We start from the raw sequence: 12,017 nt of genomic DNA on the forward strand, positions 1-12,017 counted from the left end.
TGACTCCTTAAGGAAACACAGACATAAAACATACCCAGATACTACAAGCATTTAACAGTTTGCCAACTATGGAAGGGTAGATCACTCAGCTGACCAAGTGTGTCTGCATCTCACAGTGCTTAATTTGAGTCGTGATTGCAGGTGGGGCTCACTGGCACTGACTGAGACTTATGTTTTTTATCAGGAGACTCTGACCTAGAACAAAAGAGTGAACTGAAGAAAAGCAGCAAGAGAAAGAAGGGAAAACAATGACAAAGGGAGAAACAACAGATGAAAAGGAATCTGTAAGAGTGACGTAATAGTTCCAGTGTATGTTGGTGGATGAAAGAGGCATGTGGTGGAATCGGGACATCACAGCCTCGGTATTCCGAACCCCTGACTTTAGGTAGCAGAGGCCATGGGCTTCTGAAAAAGTCTTTGGGCCTCAGCACATATTCTTTTTCAAATTAAGCACTATACTGGTGGAAGCAAATTGAGCAACAATAACCTGGGATGCTGTTGGTTTCAGGTTACTGTGGCAGTATCTTTTTAAGCGCCCCCGAGAAAATCTCAAGTTACACAGCTCAGATTGTGGCAGGGCTACAAAGGGTATACAACTCCGAAGCCAGAGTAACATCAAACGCTCCGTAAAGAAAGTAGTTAAACTACATGCCTCTAGGATTTAAAAAAAAACTTCCACCAAGGACAGTTTTGTTCACATGTTATACTACCATTTCCCGCTGTCACCAAGATCTCAGTATATGGATTTACTCACAATCCAATGGATTAAAAGACTCAGTTAGGTGGCAAACTCCTTAATTATAAAGAGAATACATAAACAGCTCTTGTTCGTTTACAATTCAAGCCTAGATAAACATCGTTAGTATTTTAAGCTATTTCACTCCTCTATGGTCAGGATTTGCAGCTTTACTGGCATTCTGATACACAGTGCCTTATAAATGCTTTTGACCTTCTGTCATCTAGTTTTATGTAAAAAAAAAAATTAAGGGAACCGTGGCTTGGACATAATGCTGGGAGAGTAATATTGTGGTTCATATGGAATTGCTCCACTGAGAATATACTTATTCTATACTTATTCCACTGACTTTACCAAAAGAATAGGTACAATAAATGGATATTATCAGTAAAGCCGCAGGCATCCATTGGGTGAAAAGAGGGACCCTTGAAACTAGATAAAAAAACACTAGGCATCCATAAGGAATTCTGGCTACCTAAGATGTCATAGATAATTTTCGTCTATAAGCACTCCCAACAGCCAGGTACACCTAATGCTTTAATTTATGTGTAGGTTTTCTAAAACGTTTAATTTAGAAAGGCAGCAAACTATATATGAATTCAATAGAATGAAATACAATAAAACAATTAATGAAACTACATATGTAAGAAAGTGGTTCTGTATATACTGCACCAAAGTAAGGTTCAGTGTGCAGAGTCCACAGTCCCCAGAGGTTTGGAAGAGGCTAAGGTTAGATATAACCTTACTCTCTAAAGTGGTAGCTTGGTCGAGCAGTAAGGCAGTATCAGAGGACAGTGTAAAGCATTTGTTGTACACACTCAGTCAGCAAATGGTCTCAGACACTCAAGAACTGAACTCTAGGCCAATTGTTTTGTATATACAAATATATTGTTGTTTTATTTTAGAACAACAAGTAGGTATCAAAATACTTTCTCAGAATTAAATGCTGTAGTTGTATACTTTCAATAAGCAATATACTTTTAAATGCAATAGTTACTGTTGCTGCAATAGGCAACACAATTCAAACACAATTATAACATTGAGCTCAAAGGGAGTTTTTAAGTAAAGGCCATTTCAATTACTTTGCGTATGATTTTCTTACTCCGGGTTGGATCCTGAATTCAACCCTGGGGCATTTCCTGTAAACAGTTGAAAGAAATCGTTTTTGTTACAGAGGCGATTTTTAAGGAATATTTGTACGTTTCAAAAATCGACACAGAAGATTTTCTTGCAAAAACCAGGCAATGTTATCCTACGGTGGAAAATCAAGTTACCGGTAAGTACTGTTGTAATTACTTTTCAGGGTCAGTGCTGGGCACCAAGATCCAGCATTGGGATCTCTCCTGATAACAGGTGAGTAATTTCGTTTTCGTTGTTCGGCTGCTTTTTATTAGTGAATATTCTAAAAGTTTCAAAACTCAACAGGAGAATTTCCAAGTGAAACCAGTCAATGTTACCGTATGGAGGAAAAGTGAGTTATCGGCTTTCAGGTAAGTACTCGACTAGCAGAGTTAAGGTTCTGGGCATAGACTCAGGGGTCACCCAGGGTCAGGTAGGTACAGTTGTTACACCCTCAGCGGAACAGGGGCAGCCGGTTGCAGAGAGAGTTAGGCCCAATGTTAGCCTATGGCGGGTGGGTTGGTGGCTGCTAGCAGGCAGGCCACGCGGCTGTGGAAGCTGGGCTCCTGGTCACACACAGGGCAAGTGAGGAAGTAAGATAGGATAGAGGTTGCACTTCCAGAGACCTAGTACCTCGCCCAGGATGTGCATTGTTGCAGGCCCAGGAGAGCGGATGGCTCTCTACCCAGGGGTCCAGCAACATGTTTGCTGGGTGGCAGCCTAGGCAGCCTCTCAGGCAGGACGTGGATTGAGGGTTAGGTTCAGGGGGCAACTCTAAGTTGCCCTCTGTCGTGCATTTTACATTAAATCCCACACTGGCATCAGTGTGGGTTTAATGTGCTGAGAAGTTTGATACCAAGCTTCTCAGTCTTCAGTGTAGCCATCATGGTGCTGTGGAGTTCGTGATGACGACCTCCCAGCACCATATACTCTTAATGTCAGCACTGCACTTACAGTGCCCAGGAAAGGACCTGAGTACTGTAGGGGTACAAGGCTCATGCACCTGTACCCACACCACTGGCATAGGGCACCCAGCTAGAGGGATGACTGAGGTATGCCAGGGCAGTGTGGATGTGGGCATAGCACACAGGGATGTGTGCCATGTCGACTCTCTGTTTTGTTCGGCACCAAGACACTCAGCCTGCAAAGGCCTTGTGTGTGTGTCAGGGTATAGGGCCTCTAAGGGTGGCACAATAAGTGCTGCAGCCCTTAGGGCCTTCTCTGGTCACAGTGCACTGGGTACCTAGGGTACCATTTACCAGGGGCTGACATGTGGCCAGAGATGCCAATTGGGTTTATGCTTCAATGCCGTTTTAGGGAAGGAACACAGGCCCTGGGCACCTGATTGGCAGGAGCCCAGGGCACACTCAGTCAAAGTACATCAGCAATTCAGCAAAAAGTGGGGGCATACCATGCAAGAAAGATGGCACTTTCTCACAACATATAAGAAGGCCCTTGATCTAACTATACACTAAGTAACATACTTTAAATAACATTTTGGGGCTTATTACGATGTTGGTCGAAGTTGCCTCCGACCAACACCGTCACGGTCTCGGGACCGACCGATCTACGGTTTCAACCGTCTCTTTTCGATGTGACCGAACACTGTTCGGTCGCATGCTCCCATTTCCCTATGAAAACTTGTGTTACGGCCATAAACCGGTCGTAATACAGGCTCGCATAAAGAAATGTATGTGTGTGTAAAACCCTGTGCCCTGTAGCAGGCACCCCATGTTGCCTGCCACACAGTGCAGGGATTTACAGGGGGGAACCTAGGTACCTCCTCGGCCACCATCTGTAGGCCGTGGAGACAAGGGGGCCCTTCTAGGGGCCCCCAAAGTCTCTTCCCACAGCCTGTGTCAGGAAGACTGGCACAGAAAGACTGTGCGAAACAGGCATCATAACCCTGATGGTGGGAATGGTGTCTGTAGGGGATTACAGTGCAGGTATGTCTGGCAGATTCCGAGAGCCAGTCGGAACCGTGTCGGAATGACCAGCTTCAACCGCCTACATCGTAATTGGGCAGTCAGAACGCAAACTGACTGTGCCGGTCGAAAATCCTTCGACCGCGGTCTGAAAGATTCCGGCTAGGCTTTCCAACCAACATCGTAATCAGCCCCTTAGCAGTTAAAAAAGATAATTTGATCTCTCTGGCAAACGTAGTGGGTTTTGTAATCAATTTATATTCCTAAATAATGAATATAGCAAGTTCAAGGTCTATGGATTCTGGTGAAAATTTGTATTCTTAGATAGCAGGTGCTTGAGGTTGGAAACCCCAGACTGTGATGCACGTAGGAGCACTGAAGATTATGGTTATTCTTACTGACCTCATCATGAAGTTGTTTATATGCAACTGAGACAAAAAGGCAGTGTGGAGGAAAATCCATGCAACTGTTTAGGGGCAGCCAAATCAATAGTCAGGTCTGCTACTGTGCTTATGTGGGAACACAAATACAAATTTTCTGAATTCTGAAATTTAGCTGGTTGTTAACATACCTACTTACGCATATTTGGAAATCTATAGATGCTAGGAGCAGACATTATGTTCTTAATGACTATAAGAAGTGGTTTCAAATATAGGAGCAAGAAATTTATTAGTTGCAACAAAGATTTTTTTTCTCCATAATGTACTATTTACCTGGTGTGTTTTACTCAGTTGCAGCAATGCTGGGTTGATGGATGCATTAAGAAACTGAGGTAATATAGAAGACGCTCCCAGACCTGTTGAATGAAAGAATAAATAAGCCAATAAAATAAACATTCTGATATTTAACAATGTTACTGCTTAGGAAGTTAAATAAATACATTTTTGGAACTCGTCCATAACTTAACTCCAAGTGAAGGGCACAAACCTTTTTGAGTTACCTTTAATACTATAGGATATAACAGTGACTTTGAAAAGGGCATAAGGAAGAAACCCATTATTGGACCAGATATCCTTGCCGTGGTTTTCCCCCCAATATTTTTACCTCCCAGCATCCTTATTTTCCAGACTTTTTTTTTGTAGGCCTTATGACTCTGTGCACTTAACCACTGCTAATCTGTGCTAAAGTGCTTGTGCTCTCTCCTCTAAGGATGGTATCACTGGCTTATACTCAACTGGCACATCTAATTTACCAGTAACTTTCTAGTAAAGTGGCTCTACATATACCCGGGATCTGTAAATTAAATCCTACCAGTGAGCCTGCAGCACATTTTTATGCCACAAGTTTAAGTATGCCTTTTAAACAGGTCTCAGGCCTGCCACTGAAGCGTGTGAGCGCAGTTATAAACTGCCATTTCGAACTAGCAAAATACACCTTTTGCCAAACCTAAATCTTCCTTTTAATACATAAACATCACCACGAGGGTAGGCCCTAAAAAGCCCAAAGGGCAGGGTGCAGTGTATTAAAAAGGTTGGACATGTATTTTTAAGTTTTACGTGTGCTGGTAGTGAAAACGTATAGTTTCTTACCAGTCAGTGTAGTTTTAGCAGCTTGAAGAATACTCTGGATTCACATGCTGTGTATTTTTTTTTTTACCATCTAGTGGTTGGGTCCAGAATTCGCCCCAAAAACATTTGTCCTTCCATTCTTTTTAGGTCTTACCTAAGCAGAACATTCGCTGTCTCTCAAGACATGTTGTATCTACTGTATGGGCATTCAGCGCGTCCATCGCTTTTGTTTGGGTCCTTCATGTGTTTTTGAAAAATCCTTTTTCATGGTTTGTCCCTCAATTTTGCTATTTTGGTCACGCCCTAGAGACTGCCCCTGTTACATGCAATAGTTCATTATGGACCTGTGGTATATTTGACAAGTAAGCGAGAGTCAAACAATTATGGCCTCAGCTTCTTCAGGGACCAAACCACATCAAAGGCTTCCTTCTGGGGAGCAAGCTCCTGCTAATAAGAGCAACAGGTTGGTTATGGCCATTAGGATTGGTTTGGGATAGGACCGCTCCTATCCCATGTTCAAGGCATCTAAATGCACTATGAACTGCCTAGAATAATCTGGAGCTTTTAGAATGGGTGCTGAGCACATCGCTTCCTTCAGTGTCAAAAGCCTTTTGACAGCTCACTGTCCAGTTTACCCTCTTTTGCATTTTCTTAGAGGTCAATTCTGTGAGGGGTGCTACAAGAGTGCCATATCCCTTCACAAACCTCCTGTAGCTACAGAGTCCACGACAATCTGGAACTTGGGTTGTAATGGTTGAACATGGCCTTCACCCACATGGTGCCCAAGTATACAACAGAGCCCTGCCCTATTTGGTACTTGCTTGCCTTGATAGCGAGGCCTGCGCTCTGCAGAGCCTCAAGTACCTTTCCAAAGTGGATGAGGTGATCCTGACAAGTGGAGCCATAGACCGCAATATCAGCAAGATATGCTGCACTAAAAAACTCAAACCCCGCAGGAACTTTGTTCACCAACCTTTGTAAGGTGACAGGGGCATTCTTTAGTTCAAAGAGCACAACAGTGAATGCTGATTTCTCTTTGGCTCCTGGAGTCAGACCAATCTGCCAGTACCATGATGTTAAATCAAAAGTACCGAGAAGTTGGCTGACCCTAGCCTGTAAATCAATTTGTCTGCCCTAGTAATTGCGTGTTCATCTGTCTTGGTTCACTCCATCAACTGACCCATCTTTAGGACTGTGGGAGAGGAGGTCAGGGAGAGGTTCACCCTCTTCTTCCTGATCCTCATCAGTGATCATCAGCATGGCCTCATCAGCCGTCATGATAGGGTTTAAGAAGATTCAAATGGATGACTCTCTTCGGGCTCCTGCGAGTACCATGGTGACCTCCCCTTTTCTTTCAAGGATAGAGTAGGGTCCACTTCATATTTCCTAGAGGGCCCTAGGAGCCATAGGCTCCAAATCCCACTACTTCTGCCCAGGTTGGTACTCCACCATTGCAGCCTTTTGGTCATACCAGTGCTTCTGGATCTCTTGGTTGGCCTCAAAGGTTTTGGATGCTTTTTCCATGTACTCAGCCATCCTTAGCAACCCCTTTCTTCTGGTCACCCCCACCATGAGTTGTCTTGGTTACCCATGACCTGACCCAGTGGTCTGCCTTCTTCCTCACTTCCTGGGGAGAAAGTGGGCCTAGGTCTACCAAGTTCTGATGCAACGTATAAGTAACACAGTTACTTAACAGAAGCTCTTTCATAATAAGATTATAAAGCCCATCATAGTCTTGCACCTTGTTACCTTTCAATCAGCCACCTAGTGTTTTGACTGAAAAGTGAACAAAATCTACCCAGGTCTGACTCTGGGTTTTTCGGGTTTTCCTGAACCGGATCGTGTACGCCTCAGTGATGAATCTAAAGCCCCCAATCAGGGTATTCTTCATGCGGTCACAGACTCAGCATCTGTCTCATTTAGTGTCAGAAGCCTATCCCTACACTTTCCTGACAACAGCTCCCAGAGCAGAGAGCCCCAATACTTTGAGCCCTCTCAAAGGCTTTAAACCATTTGGATAGATCATCACCTTTCACATATTTAGGGACAATCCCTTTGGGGATCCTAGTGTCAAAAGCTTATTCTTCCTCCCTATTTAAAAAGTTGCTGCCACCAGAGATGGGTCGTAGGCCCATCTCAGCTCATCCCTTTTCTACAGCGTTTAGCCTCTAATTATATCCTCTTGGCTAGGTTCTGAAGATCTGTATCTTAATCGACTACTTCCCCTGGAGTACTGTCATACTCCCAGTACTGCTATCAGTAGGATATCATCCTGGAATCATCATCTACTTCATCATCCAAGCCAGTATCCACCTCCCCTACTTCATCAGGGTTTTTTTCCCCTGCTAGGCTCTTAGCATTTTCTGCAAGCAACTTTTGCAGATACACTTTAGTGGGTCTAGGACCCATGTCAAGGCTCCATGCTTGGCAAAGGTCCTTAAATTGGGACAACAAGAGGTTTCTATAGGGCCCAGGTTGAGCTCCTGGGAGGATTCTTGCTACCTCAGTCATTGTTTTAAAGCTGTTGGGTCCTTTCTAAGAATTACAAAAAATCTTAAGTAAACTTTCTAAAGGCCCTAAGAAACGGAACTACTTTCTAGATTCTAAACAGTTTGGACTGGAGGATTGAATACAAGACCATTGACCAGCTAGTTTAAACAATTTAGAAAAAAAGTTGAAATAGGCAAAAATATTTGTAGCTAAGAACAAATTTGAATTCTTGGCCTATTAGCCAAGTGGTACAGCAAATGTCAAGTCTTGCATCCAAACGATGCACCACCAATGTAGAAAGCTGGCTCTTTAATCTGTATATCAAAAAGAGGTATACTGTGCAAAGAGTCCAAGTATTCCCTTACAAGTGGACAGGGGATTGCTCTAGCAATCCCAAGGTGATTTTTTATAGGGTAGTGTGGTGAAGCAGCCTTAGGCTTATCAGAAAGGAGTGTTAGACAGCTGTGATACACATACAGTCAATAAGTGGTACACATGACTCCATGAGATGCACACCAATTATAAAAATAAAACAGATGTTTATATAAATTTAGGCACCAGAATCATTACGATCAGGTAAGTACTGGACTCCATTCACCACCGAAGACACCGCCACGACCATGAGGAGCATTCACTCTGGAGCCCCCTCATGGATCCCTGGCCACCACACATCTTCCACAGAGCCGCCGCTCCCTTAGCACCTGAGCTACGACGCACCATCAAAATTACCTTCGAATCCGGCACATTCCCAGATGACTTGGAAACTTGCAGAAGTCAAGCCCCTCTTCAAGAAGCCCTCCGCAGACCCACCAGACCTAAAAAACTACAGACCCATATCTCTCCTCCCCTTTGCGGCTAAAGTCACCAAGAAGATCCTTACCCTGCTGCTGTGGCAGAAGATCCTTCCATAGAGGCACCCTGATCAGAGGACCGATGGCCATGCTCAATAGCTCATGATACCAAGCTCTCCAAGCGCAATCTGGAGTTACAAGGATGGTTGGGTTCGGTTGTTCCTGATCTTTTTGCGAAATCTGGGCAGGAGAAGTATGGGCGGAAAGGCATACAGAAGGCCTGAGCTCGACTCGAGGCAAAAAGCACCTCTGAGTTAGAGCTCTCTTGGAAACTCCATCACACAGAAAGGCTGACATAGCATGTTTTTGGCGGTAGCTGTAGACATCTCTTTTGCAAAACTATACAATTGTTTCCCCAATTGGCAGTACCTTTAGCACTCCCTGTAAGTCTTACCCTGGTACCTAGGCTGAAGAGGGTCCCCAAGGGCTGCAGCATGTATTGTGCCACATTAAGGGACTCCTCACCATACACCCACAGACTGCCACTGCAGGTTGGGTGTCTTGGTGCAGACAAAAGTGAAAAGATTACATGCCTTGTGTGCTATGCCTGCAGACACTGCATGCATTATAGGTAAGTCACCTCTACTGCAGGGCTTACTGCTCTAAAGCTGGAAATGGTCATGTAGGGGGCGTAATTACCCCAAGGGTAAGTAGCCCATTAACTATTGCCCTACACTCCCCCAATTCTCCTAAATCTAGTATTTAGGGGAGACCCTGACACCAGGAAATCCGATCCTGCCAACCCAAAAGAAGAACTGAAAAGCAGCAAAAAGCAAGAACTGAGGAAGAAGCAACTGATTTGACTCCAACCCTGCCAGCCTGTTTGCCTATTCCCGCCAATTGCGCCAAAGTCATCTCACCCCGCAAGCTGCTGAGCCTCCAAAAGCCTGGTAGGACTGCCAGCACTTCTATAAAGACTCTGTGAGGACTCCGGATCCAAAAGATCCAACGCCGGAAAGCACCAGAGTTGAAATGGGCCAAAGGTGCCAACGTGGTCCTCAGACCCTCCAGACTCAAAGCCCACCTTCGGTCTCCAGACTGTGGACTTCCCGAGGCTGCCTGCAGCCTCTTTGTACAGGCCCCCTCTACTGCAAGTGACTCCAGTGACGAAAATCCAACGCCTCAAAGTGGACCGTAGGTGTCCCCACCTCCCCGAGCACCGTGATGCTTGAGCCCACCTGTTGGTTCAAGTCGACTAGCTTTCCAATCCAAACCTGCAGCCTCGTTCTGACCTGACTGATCCCCATTGACTAACTTTGAGCACCCGATGCTGTACTGCACCCGGCCGCCCTACTGCCGCTGCAAGTGACCTGCTGGTGCTGCCTTGAACTTTGCCTTCTACTCACCTTAAGTTCTGAGGATTGGTCTTGTAAGTTGCTGTAAAGAACTTGTGTCCATTGTTTGTTTTTCGTCCATAAGATAACGTTGCCGTCTGTGGAAATTGCACTAAGTGTCCATTTCTGAAACCTAAAGTTATTTCAATCAATCAGGGATTTGTGAAGCGCGCTACTCACCAGTGTCGGTCTCAAGGCGCTGGCGGAAGGGGGGGGGGTGCTCCTGAAGGTGTGCAGAGTGGGGAAACGTCTGATGTTGAGTGGGAGCTTGTTCCAGGGCCTTGCCTCGATGTAGGAGTGGGCTCTTCCACCTGCTCTGGCTCTGCAGAAGCTCGGGGTTTCGGCGAGGACAAGGTGTGCGGAGGTTTCTCTGGGGTACATGGAAGGAGACTCTTTCGTTGAGGCATTGGGGTCTGGTGCTGTGGAGGGATTTGTAGGCGTAAGTGAGTTGCTTGAAGGTTACTCTCTTCTCGCCAGAGAGCCAGTGGAGGTCTCGCAGGTGCTGGGTGATGTGGTCATGTCGTTGGATGCCGAGGAAGAGTCTGACGGCGGTGTACTGGATGGTCTGGAGTTTTTGGAGCAGGGATTTGTTGATTCTGGCGTAGAGGGCGTTTCCGTAGTCCATTCCGCTGGTTATGAGTGCGTGGGGGACTGTCTTTCTGGCTTCGGAGGTTGGGGGGGGGGGGGGGACATTTGAAGGTCTTGCAGAGGATGCAGAGGGTGTTGAAGCACGAGGGGGAGACAGCGTTGATCTGTCGGATCATGGTGAGGGAGGAGTCGAGTATGATGCAGAGGTTGCAGGTGTGGTCCGTGGGTGTGGGGGGGGGGGGTTGCCGAGGGCAGTGGGCCCCCAGGTGTTGTCCCATGCGGCAGGGGTGGGTCTGAGGACAAGGACTTCTGTCTTCTCAGAGTTGAGCTTCAGACAGGTGCTGCTCATCCAGGATGCAACGCCTTTCATTCCTTCCTGGAAGCGGAGTCTGGTGGTGTCTGGTTCCTTTCTGAGGGAGAGGATGAGCTGGGTGTCGGCGTAGGATACGATGGAGAGGGGGGCCATGTAGATGTTGAAACGCGTGGGGCTGAGAGATGATCCTTGGGGTACTCCGCTGCTGATCTCGGTGGGTTCGGAGAGGAAAGGCGCAGGAGTCTGATTCTTTGGATTTGGCCGGTGAGGGAGGAGCAGATCCAGTAGAAGGTGATTCCCTGTATGCTGACGTGTGGAGTCTGGCGGTGAGAGTAAGGTCGGAGTAAGGTCGGAGACGGTGTTGAAGGCTGCAGAGAGGTCTAGTAAGATGAGGGCCACCTTGGCCCTGGTTGAGGAGGCTGCGGATGTCATCAGGGGCGGCGAGGGTGGTGGTCTCGGTGCTGTGGTTGCTGCGGAAGTTGGATTGAGAAGCGTCGGGGATGGAGTTGGCTTCGATGAAGTTTGTGAGCTGGATGTTGAATTTATCCATCCACAAACTGTCAACACTCTGCTTCAACACATAGAGATTGTGTGGCAACAGTTGACAGCAATTGACCTTCCGCCCTAAGTATGCAATGCCATCTTGGCAGCCGGCGTTCCTCCACCAAGATAGTATACGCCTGCTGCTGGGGCAAGTTTGTGGCACGATGTGCAGAAAAGCACATTGACCCTCTTTCTGCTCCTCTTTCTCAGGTCCTTCTGTTTATTCTTTTTCTTGGAGGGTAGGAAGAGATTTCCCGTGGTGAAAAAATGGTATTGAAGTAGACTGGGTTATTCTAAACAGAAGTACAGAACATAAGCCCATGTGTTAGGATATATCCGATTAGTATAAAAACAAGTGGGGAGGAAGAACAAACTAATGAACAGCAAGATAGAACAGGTGTTAATTATGAACGGGAGTCTTTTTTAGGAGGACGCCCGAACCGAGGGCAAAGGAATTATCGGAACTATGGGAGAGAAGATCAGGTGAGGAACCATCCACCTCCAAATTATCAGGCGCAGGATTACCTAAAAACCAGGAATCAAAGATATTGGAGGTAGTAGATATTCCTATTGTCAACCTCTCGAATAAGACACTAACTAAAGAAGAACA

The 12,017-nt window shown here is 46.1% G+C and overlaps 1 protein-coding gene across 4 annotated transcripts in view; it reads right to left on the reverse strand.

Annotated features, from left to right (window-relative positions):
• RAVER2 (ribonucleoprotein, PTB binding 2) overlaps positions 1-12,017 on the reverse strand; it is a 418,859-nt gene that overhangs the window by 218,449 nt on the left and 188,393 nt on the right. For all 4 annotated transcript variants that reach the window (XM_085602376.1, XM_085602379.1, XM_085602377.1 and 1 more), the window contains exon 6: positions 4,494-4,576. In XM_085602376.1, coding sequence (XP_085458502.1) covers positions 4,494-4,576 — 83 coding nt within the window. The remainder of the gene's footprint in view (positions 1-4,493; positions 4,577-12,017) is intronic.

The sequence above is a fragment of the Triturus cristatus genome, chromosome 4_2 (genome assembly GCF_964204655.1).
Source record: "Triturus cristatus chromosome 4_2, aTriCri1.1, whole genome shotgun sequence".
In the NCBI taxonomy this organism is placed as follows: domain Eukaryota; kingdom Metazoa; phylum Chordata; class Amphibia; order Caudata; family Salamandridae; genus Triturus; species Triturus cristatus.